Here is a 21,465-nt window from a genome sequence, read left to right as displayed (position 1 = left end):
AGAATGTTCAAAATTGGAAAAAAAAATGAAATAAATGTAACAAAGATGGGGAGGAAGGAATCGAAATCATCTTTTTCCAAACGAAAGTTAGCACAATATTATATACAAAAACAAGCAGGATGGTTATTATGAGGATCTGGGTCTCAAAGGAATTATGCTTGATTCAACAAGTATGATAATAATGATAATAATCTGGAATGCATCTAAGAACCTTATCCAATAAGGTGCATCATTCTTCTCATTTTCAAACCCTCACTATCTTTAGCATTGGATCAATCCATCAGTGGTATTTATTGAGCGCTTACTATGGGCAGAGCACTGTACTAAGCACTTGGGCGAGTACCGAACAACAGAACTAGCATATTCCCTGCCCACAGTAAGCTTACAGTCTAGAGATCCTTCTGATCTAGCGATAATCAGTTTTAAAGCACCTTCACATACCATTCCTGCGCAACTTCACACTTTCTTTTGAAAGTCAAGGTACAATCTGATTTAATTTAGTCTTGCTTTATATAGTATTTTTCAAAAAAAATTAAGAGCGCTCGACAGCTTCATGAGTCCCTCCTTAGCCCCCAGGGATAGAAATGACCAGATACCGAGAAGCAGTGTAGCCTAGTGGATAGGGCCTGGGCCTGAGAGGAAGAAAGTCCCGGATTCTAATCAGCTGTGTGAACTTGGGCAAGTCACATCACTTCTCTGGGCCTCAGAGACCTCATCTGTAAAATGGGGATTAAGACTGTGAGCCCCATGTGGGACACAAGACTGTGTCCAACCTGATTAGCTACCCCAGCGCTTAGTACACTGGCTGCATATAGTAAGTGCTTAACAAATACCACTAAAAATCAATAAACAACAACCGGAAAGAGTAACAAAAATAGAATATTCACACATTAGGTTTATTCAGACGTCTCGAAAAAACTTAGCTCAGGAAATTTGCTCACTGAGAGAGACGATACAGCATTTTCCACTTAAGAGCATGCACAATTTAAACTCCTATGGTGAGAAAATAAATGGAAATAAATAAGTCTTTGATGAACAAACCTCTGCTGATTAACTTTATCCAGTAATCCTTAAGGGGGAAAAAATAACCAACTACTACTGAAAACATTTCTTTTAAAATATAAATCGTGAGCACCCGCATGAATTATATAGCAAAATTAAATAAAAAGCCATGAAATAAGTATTTCAGATGTTAAACACAATTAGGATCTCATTAGGACATTGATATTTCAAGAAATCATCCCATCCAGGTGGAGAATTTCTCTGTTGCCTTTCTTTCACGGTTTTGTGCAGACCAGCTCTGACCAGTCAATGAAGATCTTTTTAAGATTTGAATCAAATCTCCACCATACCGTTACCATGACGCTCGTATACAGTAAAATCTCATTTAACACTGCACAGTATCGGTCACGCTGATGAGTCACTGAGTCAAGGGGAAATAGAAGGTTAGCTTCCTGAGACCTCAAGCTTTTTATAATTAAAAAAAAGCTTTTTAAATAAATATTTAAAATCAGTACATACTTGAAATGAATATGCGCATGTGTGCGTGTGTCTGAAACTGGGATTATGAGCGTGACAGATTCTGTTTGTTTCTCTAGACTGCAAAATCGTTGTGGGCAGGGAATTTGTCTGTTATACTGTACTCTTCCAACCGCTCGGTACAGTGCTCTGCACGTAGTAAGTGCTCAATACACATGACTGATTGATTCTTTTGGGGGCTGGGGCTGGTGGTGAGGGGTTTGCTTAGTGTCCCAGTGCTTAGTACAGTGCCTGGTACATAGTAAGCGCTTAACAAATACCGTTATTATTATTATAATGATTTTAGCCAGAGTTTCCAAGTGTCCCTTTACTTCTGTCTCTTCGACGGCCTCTTTCAAACTGTCCGCAAACTAAGATGGATTTCGGGAGAAAAGGTCACTTCCTGTTCCACTTAGTCCATCTTCCTACCGGGCCTGTGAGTCAGAAGGACCTGGATTCTAATCCCGGCAATGCCGTGTATCTGCTCTGTGACCCTGGGCAAGTCACTTCACTTCTCTGGACCTCAGTTCCCTCATCTGTAAAATGGGGAGTAAGACAGTGAGCCCCAAGTGGGACAGGGACTGTGTCCAACCTGATTACCTTGGATCTACTCCAGTGCTTAGAACAGTGCTTGGGACATAGGAAGCGCTTAGCAAATACAATGATGATGATTATTATTCCTAGATCTCCACATATTCTCCCATTTAAACTGAGGGTGCAGTCACCAGGGAGCAAAACCATCCGGCTTTCTATCGAAACACCATTTCCTGTGGTTCAAGGGGGAACTGGAGCATTCTGTGGTCATCTGGATAGGTTAGAAATCGCATCAGGAGACGGGAATCCTTTTGTTCTCCGAGAAGTGGAAGCTAACAGCCATGACTCATTAAAATTGCACTTTAAATGTTGCTTCCTCCACTGTTCTCCTGCATAGTCTTTTGTTCAGAAATGAGGTAGCATTGAGAAACAAGAGGTTCTGCAAAACTAGAGATTTTTCAACAGGAAAATTTCACTCGACCTTTAGAGTCTGCACAATGCATTCTTGGGACAGATTGTTGTCATCATAAGTGACAGGGGAGAGATTGAGAAAATCATAAATCATTTCCAAAATGTAGAGATCAAGGAAAACAGAGAGCTTTAAAAATGTAGAGCCTAAGGAAAATAGAAATCATTTAAAAATATAGAGGTCAAGGAAAATAGAAATGATTATGTGATGCGGAGAAAAATCTCTCCTTGTACACAAAAGGAGATTTCCCCAGAAAGGCGATTTTGTACGTGTTAGCTTCTAGCTGGAACCTGTATAAATCACATATTCCAATGGGTGGATTCAGTTCACCAACTCATCTGATTTTTTCAGTCGAAAATGTGTTATTTCCAAAGAATAGATTTATATACTGAAAGAAACCACTTAGAACAGAAGAAAAAGAATTAAATTTCTAAAAGTTTATGAGAACCTCTTTGGAGGTCTGAGGAGGATTTCAAAACATAAAATAAAAACGCGTACCACTTGTCAAAAGAATCGGAAACCAAGCTTCGGTCTTAATATGACTCCCACTGTGTATAAGCTGATGTAGATGTTACACCCTCAGATTGATTTTTGAGTGAACTTTAAAATAAGAAAATTAAAACTAAAAGGGCACAGAATCTGGCAAATCTAGACGTTCGATAGGTTAAAAAAAATAGAAATCTAGAGCCCTGACAAGAAGTATAAAAGTGTCAACAGCCGTCAATTACAAGATTACATCTTTCGGGCCTATGTTTTTTTTTTTAACAAATATCATTGATCTGTATAAAAATATGACCTATTAGATACATTTCATTTCGGGATTTGATTCAGCCTACAAATGTTGCTTCTCAATATGAGCACGGTATAACCCGGTCCTAGTTAACGGTAATCGCTGGTGTTCGCCTTGGGTTGGAATTCGGATGGGGCATCTCTTTTGACGTCAAAAGCCAACAAAATGGCGCTGGTGAACCTTTCTGGAAGAGTCAATGACTTCGTTCCTGAACGATCGAACCGATGAGGCGATCGGCTCCGGGCGAACCTGGGCTATCTTCGGAGTCGAGTTCGGGAGTCAGCCACGGGCTTCTCTCTAAGCAGCATAAAGAGCCGGGGGGTGGGGTGGGGATTCCACTCCGACTCCTGAAATCGGGCGCAGTTACTGTAGTCAACTACTTCCCCCTTCCCAAAGCAATTCCGACTGCCGTCTCGATCCGGTCGGGCCTGTCTGCGGTTAGAAAGTACGGCGCTTCCCTCCTGTAACTAGCGGTCGGGCAAATTCCACGAAATCGTCTATGAGAACCGGCCAGGCTCCTGAAGGAAAAATCCGACAGTTTGAAGGGAAGGTTTGAAGGTGAAAATGAGGCCGCACGGTCTCGGAGAGATGAAATTTCAACATCGAGCAAGTATCTTTGTGTGTCTGTTCATTGTTCTATCCTACTCTCCCTGGCGCTTAGTAGAGTGCACTGCGCACAGTAAGTGCTCAGAAAATGCGACCGAATGAAAGCATCTCTGACCCTCCTCGTTCAATCGTATTTATTGAGCACTTACTGTGTGCAGAGCACTGTACTAAGCGCCTGGGAGAGTTCAAAATAACAATAAACACACACACACCCTGCCCACAACAAGCTTACAGTCTAGAGGGGGAGACAGCCATTAATAGAAATAAATTACAGATGTGGATATAAGTGCCGTGGGGCTGGGAGCCTCCTTGGGGACCTGATGTTCTTGTATCTATCCCTGAGCTCATCTCTACACTGTAAACTCATTGTGGACAGAGAATGTGTCTGTTTATTGTTCTACTGTTATCTCCCAAGTGCTTAGTACAGTGCCTTGCGCACAATAAGCGCTCAATAAATATGACTGAGTGAATGACTACAGTGCTTGGCACACAGTAAGTGCATAACAAATATAATTACTATTATTATTATTATTATCAGTGTTCATTCTTCCTAGGCAGAAAACACAGGCTAAGCAGAAAGGTAGAACCATCATCAACAATGGTATTGAGTGCTTACTGGGTGCAGAGCACTGTACTTAGCGCTCAGGAGAGTACAATACAACAGAGTTGGTAGAAAAGTTCCCTGCCATGACAAGTAATCAGATTTAACAAATCGGTTATATGAAGTGGAATGGCAAATCCATATTATATACAGATTATGATACTTTTGAAGCACTTACTAGGTGCCAAGCATTGTTCTAAGTACTGGGGTAGATACAAGCAAATCGGATTGCACACAGTCCCTGTCCCACATGGGGCTCTCACTCTTAATCTCCATTTTACACATGAAGAAACTTAGGCCCAGAGAAATGAAGTGACTTGCCCAAGTTCATACAGCAGACATGTGGCAGTGCCAGGATTAGAACACAGGTCCTTCTGACTCCCAGGCCAGTGCTCTATCCACTACACTATGCTGTTTCTACAGATATGAATTTTGAAACATTACCCAAAGACTAAAGAATAGATATGCAATCCTATTGCATATGAGTTAGAAGGTAAGAGGATGAAAATCCTAAAATCGGTCTAAGATAAAGTTACCGGAAATACCTACTGAGTTTCAGAACTGCCCTCTTAGTTTGTATGCTAAATAATTACCCCAGGGTGGAAAACTCAGGGAAGTTATTTTCGAAATGGCTACTTGAAGAAAGTTCTATTTCACTGTATTTTTTTGTGGAGAATTGTTTTCATTTAAACAATGGTAAAGCACAAACATCACAACTTCTACTTAAATTACTTGAACCTGGGGCTGTTGCTGGGGGAAACATTGGTCTTCGGGCGGGAAGTGAGAATGCAGGAGGGATTATTTATGTTTCTGGGCTATGCAGCACTAGAATCACTGACCACATATCTTTATACCACTGATTAGAGTCCCTGCTCTGAAAGGAAAGCAGAAGTAACAGCCCCCGTTGTTGGGCAGAGATTGTCTCTATTTGTTGCTGAATTGTACTTTCCAAGTGCTTAATACAGTGCTCTGCACACAGTAAGCGCTCAGTAAATACAGCTGAATGAATGAATAACCCACTTAAGCCATCGTCATGACAGTCCTGCTTGAGATAATATTCTTGCAATCTTTTAAAACAAGTTGTTCCAACAAGTCTCCACAGGCTAGGATCAGGATTAGGGCCATTCTTTGACATTTCAGAGCTCCTCTCTCTGCATTAAAGATTTTTTAAATGATCACACCATCCAGGTTTTTTTTAAAATGGTGTTTAAGTGTTTACTACAGGCCGGGCACCGTACAAAACGCTGGGGTAAGATACAAGATGACTGAGTTGATCACAGTCCATGTCCCACTTAGGGTTCACAGTCTTAATCCTCAATTTCCAGACGAGGTAACTGAGGCTCAGAGGAGTTAAGTGACGGGAGCAAGGTCACACAGCAGACGGTGGCAGAGCTGAGATTAGAACCCAGGTCCATGTTATTTTCACTAGGCCATTCTGCTTCCTCTGAATTCAGTTCTATGTAGAATAGATTCTACTATAAGATTCCTTTAAGTACCTGTATGATAGTCTTCATTTCAGTTCTCTAACTCTGTTCTGTGCTTTCACAAGTTAGTTCTTTGGAGATGAGATACAGCAGATCCAATGACCTCTTACTGGCCTCTTATCTCCTCAAATATTTGTGAACATGGGTTAAAACCTAATCTAACTTTAAAATCCAAATTTCAAGACCTTAAATTACTGAAGGTGGAGTGTAGATTTGGGAAAGGAGGGTCTGGGGACAGAGACCACAGAGGAAGAAATAGAAAGGAAAGCAAAAAAGCTTGCTAGGCCTTGGAGAACAGAATGCATTTTTAATTTAAAAAAGGATTAAATTAAGGTTTCCCAACCAGTAATTGGACTCATGACTTAAATTACCTTGAATGAAATCACACCCAACTCAATTACTTCCACTTTTTAAAAAATAGTATTTGTTAAGCACTTGCTTTGTGCCAGGCACTGTATTAAGTGCTGTGGTAGATACCAACTGATCGGGTTGGGCACAGTCCCTGTCCCACATGGGGCTCACAGTCTTAATCCCCATTTGATAAAGGAGGGAAGTGAAGTGACTTGCCCAAGGTCACACAACAGCCAAGTGGTAGGGCAGGAATTAGAATCTATGTCCTTCTGATTCCCAGGCCCGTGCTCTATCCACTAAGCCGCACTCCTTCCCAAATCACATTTTAGGATTTATAAAGAACGCTCTGAAGTTGCGGGGAGAGAGAAAAGAAATCGAGTCTAACTTTAGCAGTGCTGAAGCAACATTATCAGTTTTGCAAATGCCACTGAAATGTTATTATTTGCGTACCTTCTTCATCGTAGTTGGACATATCATCTGCAATCATATTTCCAAAGTCTAGCAGAAGGTTCCAAGTGTCTTTGGGGATTGATCTTTTATGATGTTCCTGATACAGGGAAACAAATGGTCAAATTTAAAACACAGACTCTACATAGAGATGTTACAAGAGACTGAATGCACATATTCTTCAGTCTGCTTACTCTAAGCGTGGTAACAGAATTCATGAAATTGCTTAAACTGAAAAATATAATTTATTTCATAAAAAGTGTCTTAAAGGTTACACACATTTAAAGGCTTTAATGGTTAAAAATAAGGTGGTTGGTTGGAGGTGGAGGGGGAGACAGAACTACATTCTCTCTCCCATGTTGTTTCAGAAAGCACTTTATTGCACTGCACTCTCCCTGGTGCTTATTACAGTGCTGTGCGCACAGTAAGCGCTAAATAAATACCACTTATGGATTATTTTCCTTCTCCCTAAACCCACCTACAATACAAACTTCCCACTGTCTAAACTAGCCACAGCTCACATATATAAATGCCCTTCCAGCCCACTTTTCATTGAAACTAGCAAATAACTCCAGATAAAGACTGTCTGGATTATTTTGAATTTATAAAGGGATCGAGGACACGTATTTGCCATTTAAATGTGTGCACTCCTACTAGAAATATATAGCGCTCTTCCAAATCCCTTGACAAAGTTATATGAAGCACGGAAAAGAATGCCTTAAAATAGCTACCTATGAAGAGGCCACTTGTTTTCCAATGATATTAAGTGTCAATGTCAGAAAGGGCATTCAATCCCTTGGGGAGCTTACCCGCTCTCAGAGCTTAAGCTACCATCTCTTTCGATCAACCAGTCTAATTTATTGAGCACTTACTCTGTGGAGAGCACTGTTGTAAGGGAAAGGGAGAGGACGACGTAACAGAGTCAGCAGACAAGTTCCCTGCCCACGATGAGATTGCATTCCAGAGAGGGTGACCGCCCCCCACAAACCTACCTCACTAGCCCCGACTTCTTGCCTGCAACCTCACATCTCCTCCTGACTCCAGGACATTCCTAGGTGGATAATCTACCGGCCCCTCAAGTTCAAAACGTCCAAACCCGAACTCTTCACCTTCCTTCCTAAAACTCCCTCCTCCTTAGCTCCAAGACTTACTGGAATCCAACTGTCCAAAGGTAGCGGTCTCCACTGTTCCCCAACCACATATATCCTACCACCAGGGAAAGGAGTCCCACTTCATTCCCCACACCCAGGCGCCTAGTAGAGTGCTCTCCTCCACCGAGTATGTGCTCAATAAATACCTCGGGAAAATTAGAGAACCTCACCCAGCATGGAACCGGCGAGCTCCTAAGTTGCAGATCTCGGCCCAACATTTGATATTTGCCCTGACAGGCTGGAAAGTGTACTTACCGTTAAAAATTTGTTCCACAGTTCTAAAAATTTAAATCTTCCAGTTAAGACTAAATTCCAATATGCAACTGCCATATCCAAATCTGGAAAAAAAAATGTAGTAAAGAACAGTTAATACAAACTCTACAGTACTGTGTAGAGGACTAACTTTTTTCTTTGGCAAAGTAAACCTTCATTGTACCAGTATGAGCTACGATAAATGCTTGGGTAAGGCCATTAAAGTCTGTTTAGGAGATGGGAAAACCTATCATTTTAAGTATCTAGTGATAACTAATGGTAACTAGTTTTATATATATAATATATGGTAATATATACTATATATATGAATGTATACGTACATGAAAAAGTATATATACATATACACATATATTTGTATATGTTATACATGCTATTTATTTTAAAAATTATTGCTTTATTTTGAATGGTGTTCCAGGAAATTAGACAGCTAATATATTGCTTTTCAAGCAACCGGACTTTGAAATTCTATTACAGTCACACCAAGTCAAAGGAATATAAGTTGGCTCAACCTGGAAGTAGGAGTTCAGAATTAATGGTGGCATTAGCAGTGACATTGAGTTTTATTACAAAAAGGAAAAATAAACAAGCATTTAAAATTACCAACCTTCTGAGAATCAAAAAGTTTTAAAGTCTACCTGGGGATTAATACCCTGAAGACTTGGCCCTAGTTTTTGTTTTCCTAAAACGTGGAAAGGTGATATTTTTTCAAACCACACACGTACCCTCACTTACACAAACCTAAAGGAAACGTACCCTAAATGGAATATCAGAGCTGAGTTTTAAATAATTTCTAAATCTTCTCTAAAGCATGATTCTGAATGTCACTTCAACTCACTGTAACCCTCCTCCAACAATCAATAATATTTATTGAACAATTACTCTGGGCAGAGCACTGTATTAAGCACCTGAGAATGTATCAGCTTTCCCAAATACTTAGTACAGTGCTCTGCACATAAGTGCTCAATAAATTCAATTGACTGATTGATACCAACCCTATCAAGTGCATGATTGGGAGAGTCTGCACAAAAAAACAGCACACACTTTGCAGTGGTAAAAATCTATTTTGGACACAAGCAAGTATAAATTCTGAGTTCCTTGTAAATAAAGGCTCCATTCAGTTCCTACTGCTACCCAAATAAGCATAGCAAAATTACATAGAGAGAGGTCTTATTTCTCTAATACGCCCGCCTTCTGTTGACTCCGGCAAGAGCCAGACAATGATAAATGATAATTAATGATAAAATGAAAATAAAATTAATTATCCCTAGTGTCGGTCATGGGTTCTAATCTCAGCTCTGCCACTTGTCTGCTAGGACTAGTCACTTCACTTCTCTGGGCTTCAGTTACCTCGTCTGGAAAATGGGGATTGAGATTATGAGCCCCACATTGGACAGGGACTGTGTCCAACTTGATTTGCCTGTATCCACCCCAGCGCTTAGTACTGTGTCTAACACACAGTAAGTGCTTAACAAATACCATCATTATGATTATTATTATGGTTGCATATTTTACAAACCACATAGTTCACTCTAATATGAGGAGAAAAATCTTATTAAACAGAAGGTATATCCAGATAAAATGTTAATTTCCATGTTTTCTGCAATTCTGAAAGGTTATTGTGGTTTTTCAGGAGTAAAACTCAAGGTGAGCCAAAATCTTTCCACACGGACACCTGCAAACTAATAACTTAAGATTTTTGATCTAGAAAGCCTGGAGGGTCATAGAACCAGCAGAGCTAGTCAATCTCAGCTGAGGAAAAAAAAAGAAAAGAAAAATATAAACACAGTTCCTAAATTAATCCATTGTGTTTATTGAGCATTTGCTGTGTACTAATCACTTTGGAGGGTATAACAATAACAGAGACACATTAGGAGCCCACAATGAAAAGGGGGATATACGGGCAGCATTTAGTCAACACTAAATGATAGAGTTGGTGACTTAAGTAATATTTTCTTGACAGTACACTGCTCTGCATGCAGTAAACTCTCAATAAATACCACCGATTGATTGATTGATTAACAGCCCCTTTATAATGAGATTCCAAATTGACATTACCCTGACACACTTGGCTTTTCTACTCACCTAAACCTTTTTGTCCAGGATTCTTTGCAAAATTAAAGGTAAACTGATAGAAATCTTTGAATTTTATCGGATCCTTAAGTTCTTGTTCTAATCTTGGCAGTAGCACTCTTAGCTTTTCTGTGCTGTCACACCTGTTGGCAAGAGACAATGTTATCTATGAATAACCTTCTCCAAAGCAGGCTTAATCCCAATATTTTAGTATAAATCACACTTACCAGAACAGCTCTAGTGGGTTTGAATGTCCACTACAAAGGACATCCCATCAGCTAGTCTCTTTTATAAAACAGCGGAGATCCTTCCTCAATTATAAAGCTAGGGACAACAAGCCTCTCTTATTATGAGGGCCTCAGATGAGAATTCTGGAATTACATGCTGTTGGTGAGCTCACAATTCCCTCCACCAGCAATGTTATCATTATCTGGTGATAAGAGAAGCACCTGACCAAGTGGAGAAGATACCCCCAGGCTCTGCCACTCGTCTGCTGTGTGATCCCAGGGCAAGTCACTTCACTTCTCTGAGCCTCAGTTACCTCATCTGGAAAATGGGGATTAAGACAGGAATTAAGACTGTGTCCAACCTGATTAGCTGTTACTACCCCAGTGCTTAGTACTGTGCCCGGCACATACTAAGTGATTAACAAATGCCCTAAAATAATACATAAATCTGCATTTTATTTTAATGTCTGTCTCTCCCTCTAGACTCTAAGCTCCTTGTGAGTTGGGATCATCTCTACAATTCTGTTGAATTGTACTCTCCCAGGCACTTAGTACAGAGCAAAGGTAATGACATTTAATGAGCACTTGCCCTTGATGTTTGCAGAGCACTGTTCCCTGACCACAGGGAGCTTATTAAAGTTCCAATGGAGAAAGGCAATTACTTTTTGGAAAACAGTGTTTTTACGGGATTCTGATCTATCAAGTCCCTTCCACGATTACCACCTGTAATTAGATCATTATAAAGCTTTCAGGAGAGGCAGGGTTCTTCTTCCGTTCAAAATATAGCGCTGCTGATTTCTGGATGGGATAACCATGAATGTGAGTGCCACTGAGAAAACAGTGTGGCCTGGTGGAAAGAGCCCGGGCCTGGGAGTCAGAGAACCTGAGTTCTAATCCTGGATCTGCCACTTGTCTATGTGACATTGGGCAAGTCATTTCACTTCTTTCTATTTTAATGGAATTTTTAAGTGCTTACTATGTGTCAAACACTGTTCTAAGCTCTGGGGTAGATAGAAGTTAAAGTGGATTCAGTCCCTGTTCCGTATGCGGTCCACAGTCTAAGTAGGAGGGAAAACAGGAGAATCAATCAATAAATCCAATTTATTGAGCACTTATTGTATGCAAGGACTGTACCAAGCGCTTGGGAGAGTGCGACACAACAATATAACAGGCACATTCCCTGCCCTCAACTGAACTTCCAGTCTAGAGGGGAGAACTTACAGTCTAGAGAACTGAGGCATAGAGATAAGTGATTTGCTCAGGGTCACCCACCAAGCAGCTGTCCGAGCCAGGTCCTCTGACTCCAAGGTCAGTACTCCTTCCACTAGGCCATGCTGCTTCTCTGTGCCTCAGTTCCCTCATTTACAAAATGGGGATTCAATACCTGTCTTCTAAACTGTTATCTAAATACCTGATAAATACCTGATCTAAACTGTGAGTTACATAAAGGAGGTGAATATCTTGCATCTAACCCACAGCTCAGTACAGGCCTTGATTTAAAGTAAATGCTTAACAAATACCACAATTATTTTTCTTATCAAGTGCTCTCACCCTGCCCATGAAAATACAGTGATGCACTTTTTTCCTAGCCCTTTGCCATTCTGGGCGAGAACTGCTCAAACAGCAATGGCAAGGCAGGAAAGATGTGTTCTACTGCCAGTAGGATATGCATATGAGCTGTTCTTGCTGTAGTGGATTCAGATCCAATATTTTAAAAAAACAAAAAAGAGAGAGAAAAATTTTACCAAACCTTACAGGTTTCACTCAATATTTTCAAGAACTCTTAAAGGAAAATGGCACCATTCTTAGTACTCTGTAGAAACTTTCCCTCTTTTGCACAAAAAATAGCTCAGCTATTTTTAGTTTGGTGGGTCTTTTTTTTGAGCATTTAAGTGCTTACTATATGCCAAACACTCTACTAAACACTGGTGTAGTACAGTCTTTTTTTTAATGGAATTTATGATGTGCCAGGCGCTGTACTAAGCATGTGGTAGAAACAAGCTAATCGTTGGACACAATCCACCTCCTATACGGGGGTCACAGTCTTTAACCCCGTTTGACAGATGAAGTCACTGAGGCACCTAGAAGTTAAGGTCATGGAGCAGACAAGTGGTGGAGATGGAATTAGAACCCAGGTTCTCCGAGTCCCAGGATGAGAGCCTGTTCAAAACACTAAAATGTTTGCTCTCCCATCGGGGCTATCTGTCTGGAATGTGAATTTCCAAGCTCCCAATTTTCAAGATGTAAGACTGGCCACCTCTGTATCAACAAATTCACCTGAGCAACCTTGATCAGAGAATCACTAAATTCTGAGTCATTTTACATTGCCCCATAAAACAGTTTAGGAAATCCATTAATTAGATGGGGAAGACTAGAATGAGCTGTCGATGGTGGGAGAGAAACAAACAAGGCTCAGCGTAAGCTTCATTGTGGGCAGGGAATGCATCTGTTTATTGTTCTATTATACTCTCCCAAGCACTTAGTACAGTGCTCTACACACAGTAAGCGCTCAATAAATACGAATGAATGAACTGAACGAATGAATAATTTAGCTGGAGAGGAATGACCAATGGAAGGTGAGGCATTGTGGGAGAAAGCTAGAAGATAAATAGGTAGGAGACAGCTGACAGCCTTAAAACTCACTGTCAGGAATCAACCTGGTGCAGAAGAGGAATGGAGGAGGGATCGAGCTAAAAAGCGTCAAAATAAACGGAATTTGCGCAAACCGCCTGAGGCCAGTGGAGACAACGGACATAGGGAGAAGATGCACTGGGAAGATTACATTAGGAAGATCCCGGGCAAAACCTAAAAACTCAACTGAGTGGGGAATTTAGTACACTTTGTGAATTGAGTAGTAAGCCGCCACACTTACCCAAGCTCTAGCATGCCATCTATAAATTCTTTTTTGCTGAATTCGCACTGAGTGGCCGCCCTGAATTTCCACGCTATGACCAAAACGCTGAGACTGGCAGGGTCCAGGTTTAAATCATCGCAAAACTGTTGGATTCCGTCAATGCCAATTTTGTCCTCATCCTGTGGGTCTGTATTCAAAATGGCCAGACAGAAGCACCTTGATTACCAGGCAGAGGGAAAAAAAATCATCAGAATCACCCTCCCTCTTCCTCTCTGACAATGACTCTCCCAGGCATCAAAAACTTATTGAAGGCACACCTTCCCAAGAGGCCTTCCCAACTAAGCCCTGTTTTTCTTTCCTTCCACTCCTTTTGCATCACCCTGACTTGCTCCCTTTATTCATCCCCCCGTCCCAGCCCCACAGCTTTTATGTTCATATTTGTAATTTATTTATATTAATGTCTGTCTTTTCCTCTAGACTCTCAGCTCGTTGTGTGCAGGGAATGTGTCTGTTACACTGTACTCTGCCAAGCTCTTAGGACAGTGTTCTGCATACAATAAATACAATTGATTAATCCTGATACTCTGCACTACACAAGTGACAATCAGTTGAGCGATTCTTAAGTATGGTAATCAATCCATCAATCAATGGAATTTATTGAGCGCTTACTGTGTGCAGAGCAAGACTGTAAGCTCACTGTAGGCAGGGAATAAGTGTGTTATATTGCTAAATTGTACTCTCCCAACTCTTAGTACAGTGCTCTGCACACAGTAACTGCTCAATAAATACAATTGACTAATCGCTAGCTCAAATAAAAACCTGAATAGTCTGGATGGAGCTTTGACAAGCTTGTAAAATCCTACTCTGCCATCTCCCATCGGAAAATTATCCTTCCCCTTTGCAGGCACAAACTAAGACTTTCTGAATAACGTTACTTTGGCAGGGGGTGGGGTTCACTAAAACTTGGGCCCAATTCGTTTTTTTTTTATTCTTTCCACATTCAAAGTGCATAAAATAATTGTGGCTCTTTATAGTACTGGTACTGAAACTTTTAAAAAGTTAACCGTGAAGCAGGGTTTTCCTATTTCCGGTTCCAAAAGAAAAATAAAGGCGATACTGTCCTCCCACGACTAGGAAGTGGAAAAATTACTTGGGCAGTTTGAGCTACTCACTAGTGTTTCGTCAGTTTGGAGGAAACAAAGGCAACCATAGTTCACCGGTGTAACCAAACCAAACCAGACTCTGAAACACTGCTGAAAGACATGAGATGTTGAGAATGGCAATGTTAACACTAAGTAAATTATCTGGGGAAATTCAAAATGATATCAAACATAAATCAATGTGTCTATAGAACAACGTCAAAATCTGACTGCTTCTAAAAACCCCTATGTTGGATATTAATGTCTGTCTCCCCCCTCCAGACTCTAAGATCATTGTGGGTAGGGAATGTGTCTGTTAATTCTGTTGTATTGTACTCTCCCAAGCGCTTAGTATAGTGTTCTGCATAAAGTAAGCGCTCGATAAACATGATTGAATGAAGATGGGAGGCTTTAAACATCCCATATCTGATTATATGCGTTTATTTCCAACAGCTTAAAGAACTTCTGGGACACTTCTGTGCAGGCACAGTAATTTTTGAGACTCACAAACACTTAAATATTGAATTACCTATACATGAATAAGCAAACTGAGGGTAAAATCTGGTTCGGGTCAAATTGCAGAAGTTTTACAACCCCTTAAACTCCAGTTATTACCTCTTTACTGGAAATTTTAGTCAACATTCTTCATAAGGGAAATGAATTTCATAAAATAACAGTATAAACATTCAGTGGCATATAAGAATTAAGTATCCTTCATCAGGGAAATGACTTAGAAAAAACAACGGCATAAACATTCTGCATCATATACGGCAATATATTAAAGGAGGAGCATGGCCAGTGGAAAGAACGTGGGCCTGGGAGTCAAGGGACCTGGGATCTAATCCCGGGCTCCGCCCCAGGCCTACTGTATGACCTTGGGCAAGTCACTCACTTAACATTTCTGGGCCTCAGTTTACCCATCTGTAAAATGGGAATCCAATACCTGTTCTCCCTCCTCCTTAAGGCTGGGAGCCCCACATGTCTGACCTGATTAACTTGAATCTCCCCTAGAGCTAGAAATACTGACACACAATGTGTGCCTAAGAAAATGTCCTAAGTCAGTATACATAGCAACCTCCCCACCCTTCAAATAACATATATGGGTAGAGGACCCTCCCAAGAAAGACCCCATTAAAGGTGAGGAAACAGGATGGACATTTCTCTCCAATCCTAGGGTGGACTGAAAGAGAACCAGTAGAGTCTGTGCCAGGACAAAAACGTGATTTTTGCAAGAGAAGCATAGCTAAAAACAAAATACAGTGCTCCCGCCAATATCGTACATTTTATTCTCTTCCAATTAATACGACGGCAGACTAAATCCGCTCATTCAATTGAATTTATTCAGCAATTACTGTGTGCGAAGCACCGTACTAAGCGCTTGGGAGAGTATGTTACAACAATAAACGGATACATTCCCTGCCCACAATGAGTTTATGCGTATTATAGGCCTGAGACATTCAAAACCAGCCTCAACTATCCTCAGATTTCAGTGTCATACACTGTGCGTTTACTCTAGATTGGCTAGAAATCTTTGTATATCCAGAGAAATTTGATCGAGTGAATCAATCGATTGTATTTATTGAGCGCTGACTAGGTGCAGAACACTGTGCTAAGAGCTTGAAAGAGTACAATACAACAATTAGCAGACACGTTCCCTGTCCATTTCGAGCTCACAGCCTAGAAAGAACTGATGACCAGACAGCAGTGTGGCTTAGTGGATAGAAACAAGAGCCTGAGTCAGAGGACCTGGGTTCTAATCCGTCTCCACCACTTGCCTACAGTGTGACTTTGGGCTAGTCACTTAACCTTTCTGTGCCTCAGTTGCTTCATCAGTAAAATGGGGATTAAATACCTCTTCTCCCTTCAATTTAGACTGTGAACCCATGTGGCAAAAAGGACAGTGTGCAACGTGATCATCACAAATCTACCCCCGTACTTGGGACATTACTTGGTACACAGTAAGTGCTTAGCAAACACAATTATTATCATTATTATACAATGATAAATAATATTCCTCTTAAGAAACACCAAGACAGAAACCAATTCAGTCCATACTTATACACCACCTCACACTCACAGAAAGTATGACAACGAAAAACTCAGGCATCTCCTTTTCATGGCAGCAATTTAAAACAAATAACCTTACCTTTGTACCTGTTAAACGACTGTTCTAATTTCTTTTTGTCTACGGAATTTTTCATGGATTCTTTGTAGTACAGGTCTGGGTTCTGGAAGTAGTTATCTGTGGCGGTTTCTAGTTTCCACTCATTCTGCATTAAACAGTAGATAGCAGTGCTTTCTCCAGCCTTGGTAAATGACATAAATTGGCGAGCCTTGTCCTTCTGGGATGATTTGAGTTTATGCTTTGGGAGGCAAAAGAAGGGGGAAAAGCCAGTGAAGCTAATCCAGAAGTTAGTTTCAAGCACTCTTGCTACTGCTTACATTTTTTAAGCATTTAAATTGGTCTTGTTTGGTGATTCAGCTTTCACTTCAGAATTACCAGAATAATAATAACCACAACACACAATGTTAGGCGTTTATTATGTGCCAGGAGCTGGGGTAGATACAAGATAATTGGGTTGGACACAGTCCCTGTCCCACATAGGGTTACCAGGCTCAATCCCCATTCTACACACGAGGTAACTGAGGCACAGAGAATTTAAGTGACTTGCCCGAGGTCAAGTGACAAGTGACAGAGTCGGGATTAGAATCCAGGTCCTTCTGACTCCCAGGCCCATACTCTCTCCATTAGGCCACGCTGCTTCTCTAAATAGACTCTTTGGAAGAATGGGGTCGTGGTTGCCTTGCTGGAAATAAGCTTATGTGCAAAGATAGAGGTCTAGTATTTCGGTGTGGAAACGTACTGTACTTGGCATGCCAGGAAACTGGGAGAGAGGATGTAGGCTAAGCTACCGTGCCTTACACAAGGTCTGAGAATCGCACTCTATGTCTTACCATCACATACATATGGTTATTTACACCAGAAGATCAATTTTAATTGACCGTGTAATAAGAAGAAAGAAATTTGAGGTGAAAATTGCTGTATAATAAACATCACAATGACAGTGGAGAGAGGAAAAGCTATTATAGACAACTTTCCTTCATCCATCAATGGCATTTATTCAGGGCTTACTATTAAATTATTATTGTTGTGACTGTTTTAGGTGCTAAGCTCTGTTCTGAGCACTGGCATAGATGCAAGTGAATCAGGTTGAAGACAGTCCCTGTCCTACATGGGGCTCACACTCTTAATCTCCATTTTACAGATGAGATAACTCAGGCCTAGAGAATTGAAGTGACTTGCCCATGGTCGCAGAGCAGTCATGTGGTAGAGCCGGGATTAGAACCCAGGTCCTTCTGACTCACAAGCCTATGCTCTAACCACTAAGCCATGCTTCTTACAGAGGGGAGCACCTAGCTAGCACTTGGGAGAGCATAATGGAATAGGGAGACTCGATCCTTGACCTCCAGGAGCTTACAGTCTGCTGTGGGCATCATCATCAATGGTATTTACTGAGCGCTTTCTGCACTCCTTTGCTTTCCCTTGTCGGGCCCTCTCGATATTGGCACAGTTACTTCGACACATCACTATGAAAAAGAAATTTCAAGGCGCCATACCTGGGATTTAAAAAATAACATCATGAAAATCTGCGCACGGTTGTTTTAATATTATCTGGTACATACGTTGCCAGAGAGGGGGGCACGTATCTTGGCACAACATCTTATTTCCAGCAAGGCAACCATATCACCATTCTTCCAAAGAATCTGTTTGGAGAAGCAGTGCGGCCTAATGGAGAGACCACAGACCTGGGTTCTAATCCCGGCTCTGTCATTTGTCTGCTGTTTGACCTTGGGCAAGTGAGTTCACTTCTCTGGGCCTCAGTTACCTCAGCAAAATGGGGATTAAGACCGAGAGTCCCATGTGGGACATGGAGTGGGCCCTATCTGATTACTTTGAATCACCCCAGTGTTTAGCACAGTGTCTGGCACATAGTAAGCACTTAACAAATACCGTTTTTTTTAAAAAAGATAAAACACACGGTTGATGGGCCATTAGCTTAACCCGGTGACAGCAGAGTAGATGGGGTCACTGTCCGTCACTGGAGAAGCAGTGTGGCCTAGTGGCTAGAGCATGGAGCTGGGAGTCAGAAGGCCCTGGGTTCTAGTCCTGGCTCTGACACTGGCCTGTTGTGTGACCTTGGGCAAGTCCCTTTTCTGTGCCTCAGTTCCCTCATCTGTAAAATGGGGATTAAGACTGTGAGCCCCACATGGGACAGGGACCGTCTCCAACTTGATTTAACTTTTATCCCTCCCGGTGCTTAGACCAGTGCTTTGACACATAGTAAGCACTTAAATACCATTATCGTTATTATTGTTTTGAATACTCAATTTTGAGACAAGGTGCTCCATCTTTAAAGTAGATCACGGGGAGAGTAACAAGTATCGAAGACCTGCGGAGGAGTCGTGCCACTTCCCTTCTGGGTGACCTTGGGCCAGTCACTTCTCTGTGCCTCAGTTCCCTCGTCTGGAAAAGGGGGCCGTGCACCCCATGTGGGACAGGGATTTTATCCAACCCGCCCGGCTTGTATCCACCCCAGCGCTCAGTACGGTGCCTGACACCCTGCCGGCATTTAATCCCCATCCGCCAATGGTCCTGAGTGCTCACTGTGTGCAGACCGCTGTGCCAACTTCTGGTGGAAGCAACGCTGATTAGTGGCAAGGTTAAGGATTATATTACATATAATAGTGTTGGTATTTGTTAAGCACTTACTATGTGCAGAGCACTGTTCTAAGCGCTGGGGTAGATACAGGGTCATCAGGTTGTCCCACGTGAGGCTCACAGTTAATCCCCATTTTACAGATGAGACTCCAGGCTTGGGAGTCACAGGACGTGGGTTCGAATCCCACCTCCGCCCCTCGTCCCGCCGAGTGACTTGGGCCAGGTCACTTCCCCGGGCCTCAGTTTCCTCCTCGGCCCAATGGGGAGGGAGAGGGCGAGCCCCATCACCTGGGCAAGTCACTTCTCTGTGCCTCAGTCACCTCATCTGTAAAATGGGGACCGTGAGCCCCAAGTGGGACAACCTAATTAGCCTGTATTTACCCCAGAGCTTGGAACAGTGCTCTGCCCATAGTAAGCGCTTAACAAGTACCAACATTATTATTACCGGACGCTTGGAGCAGCGCTTGGCACAAAGTAAGGGCCGGCAGGACCGTTCGCCCTATTGGGTAGGGGCCGGGGAGAGGAGGATTTGACAGCGATTGAGGGGAGCCCCCCACCCTAACCGCCCCCCACCATCCTCTCGGGAGGGTTGGAAGGCCCCTGGAATTGGGGGGGCGGGAGGGGAAGGGGGGAGGGGCGCTGGGCCCTCCACCTTGGGCCAGCCAAAGTCCCAAAAAGGCCAGGGTGTCGGGCGTCGTGTGGGGGTCCCCGAAGGCCTCCCTGGCAGAGCCCCGGGCCCCCCGGCCCCCCTCCCCCCATGGCCCAGGCCCCCCCACCCCCCGTGACCTTTGCCCCCGCGCAGCCCAGCCCCCTCGGGCCTCCCCCCCCCGGCCGCCGCCGGCCCCTGCGGGGTGGGGGAGACGGAGGGGGGCTTGGAGGGTCCCCCGGGGAGGGGGCGTGGGGGGTCCCGGGGTGAGGCCGGGGACGGGGACACCTACCATTTTACCTTTAGCGCCCTCGGCCACTTCAACCTTAGCAGCAGCGACACCACCGCCGCTACTGCGCAAGCGCCAGGCCTCCTCCTCCTCCCCCCCTCTCTTCTCCCTTTTTAATCTCCCCTTCTCTCCCCCCTCTTTTTCCCCCTTCTCTCCCCCCTCTTCTTTCCCCTTCCCCACTCTCCCCCTTCCTTTTCCCCTCCCTTTCCCCCCCTTCTCTCCCCACTCTCCCCGTTTCCCCCCCCTCCTCTCCCCGCTCCTTTCCCCCCTCCCCACTCTCCCCCCTCCATTTCCCCTTCCTTTCCCTCTTCTCCCCCTCCTTTCCCCCCTTCTGTCTCCCCTCTTTTTCCCCGTTCCCTACTCTCCCTTCTCCTTCCCCCCCCCTCCCCTCCTCTCCCTCCTCCTTTCCCCGCTCCTTTCCCCCCTCCCCACTCTCCCTCCTCCTTTCCCCCTCCTTTCCCTTTCCCTTCTTGTCCCCCTCCTTTCCCCTTTCTCTCCCCTCCTTTTCCCCGTCTCTCCCCTCCTTTTCCCCGTCTCTCCCCCTCCTTTTCCCCTTCTCTCCCCCTCCTTTCCCCATTCTCTCCCCCTCCTTTTCCCCCTTCTCTCCCCTTCCTTTTCCCCTTCTCTCCCCTTCCTTTTCCCCTTCTCTCCCCTTCCTTTTCCCCCTTCTCTCCCCTTCCTTTTCCCCTTCTCTCCCCCTCCTTTTCCCCCTTCTCTCCCCCTCCTTTCCCCCCTTCTCTCCCCCTCCTTTCCCCCCTTCTCTCCCCCTCCTTTCCCCCCTTCTCTCCCCTTCCTTTTCCCCCTTCTCTCCCACTCCTTTTCCCCCCTTTCCTCCCTCCTTTTTCCCCTTCCCACTCTCCCCCCTCCTTTTCCCCTTCCTTTCCCTCTCTCCTCTTCTCCCTCCTCTTTTCCCCCCTCCCCTCCTCCTTTTTCCCCCTCCTCTCCCCTCTCCTTTTCCCCCCCACAGCACTTGTGTATTTTTGTATGTATTATTTATCATTCTATTTTATTAATGATGTGTATGTATCCATGATTCTATTTATCTATTTTGATGGTATTGTTGCCTGACTCCTTGTTTTGTGGTGCTGTCTCCCCCTTTTAGACTGCGAGCCCGTTGTCGGGTAGGGATCGTCGCCGTCTGTTGCCGAATTGTCCTCTCCCAAATGCTTAGTCCAGTGCTCTGCACATAGTAAGCGCTCAATAAATAAGATTGAATGAACGAATGAGTGAAGTGACTGGCCTAAGGTCACCCAGCAGACACGTGGCAGAGTTGGCATTAAAACCTAGGCCCTTCTG

At 43.3% G+C, this 21,465-nt stretch overlaps 2 protein-coding genes across 7 annotated transcripts in view; one reads left to right on the top strand and one right to left on the bottom strand.

Moving 5' to 3' along the window:
• TMCO3 (transmembrane and coiled-coil domains 3) overlaps positions 1 to 21,465 on the top strand; it is a 78,342-nt gene that overhangs the window by 28,219 nt on the left and 28,658 nt on the right. Inside the window, exon 1 of one of the 5 annotated variants that reach the window (XM_007668682.3) lies at positions 16,449 to 16,472. The exons of the other annotated variants lie outside the window; for them this stretch is intronic. The gene's annotated coding sequence lies outside the window, so the exon portion shown is untranslated. Of the gene's footprint in view, positions 1 to 16,448; positions 16,473 to 21,465 lie in introns of those variants that run through there. 5 annotated transcript variants of the gene reach the window in all.
• DCUN1D2 (defective in cullin neddylation 1 domain containing 2) lies at positions 2,944 to 20,250 on the bottom strand. Of its 2 annotated transcripts, none has more exons than XM_029048488.1 (7): positions 20,173 to 20,250; positions 16,661 to 16,877; positions 13,394 to 13,562; positions 10,307 to 10,437; positions 8,207 to 8,289; positions 6,804 to 6,900; positions 2,944 to 3,829 (listed from the first exon to the last, which is right to left on the bottom strand). In XM_029048488.1, the coding sequence occupies exons 1-7, from the start codon at positions 20,173 to 20,175 to the stop codon at positions 3,750 to 3,752; spliced, it is 780 nt and encodes a 259-aa protein (XP_028904321.1). In that variant the 5' UTR covers positions 20,176 to 20,250; the 3' UTR covers positions 2,944 to 3,749. The 2 variants fall into 2 exon arrangements, with proteins under 2 accessions (XP_028904321.1, XP_028904322.1); XM_029048489.1 differs by having other exon boundaries at positions 20,181 to 20,232.

The sequence above is a fragment of the Ornithorhynchus anatinus genome, chromosome 20, assembly GCF_004115215.2.
Source record: "Ornithorhynchus anatinus isolate Pmale09 chromosome 20, mOrnAna1.pri.v4, whole genome shotgun sequence".
NCBI lineage: Eukaryota > Metazoa > Chordata > Mammalia > Monotremata > Ornithorhynchidae > Ornithorhynchus > Ornithorhynchus anatinus.
This window is presented reverse-complemented; position numbering and strand designations above follow the sequence as displayed.

What these genes read in the sequence shown, in the direction of transcription:
- DCUN1D2 (XM_029048488.1), bottom strand. An exon ending in GTCGTTTAACAGGTACAAAG is followed by an intron (nt 13,563 to 16,660) that starts GTAAGGTTATTT and finishes TTTTGAATACAG; the next exon opens with ACCCACAGGATGAGGACAAA. An exon ending in TGTGGAACAAATTTTTAACG is followed by an intron (nt 6,901 to 8,206) that starts GTAAGTACACTT and finishes TCCCTGTATCAG; the next exon opens with GAACATCATAAAAGATCAAT.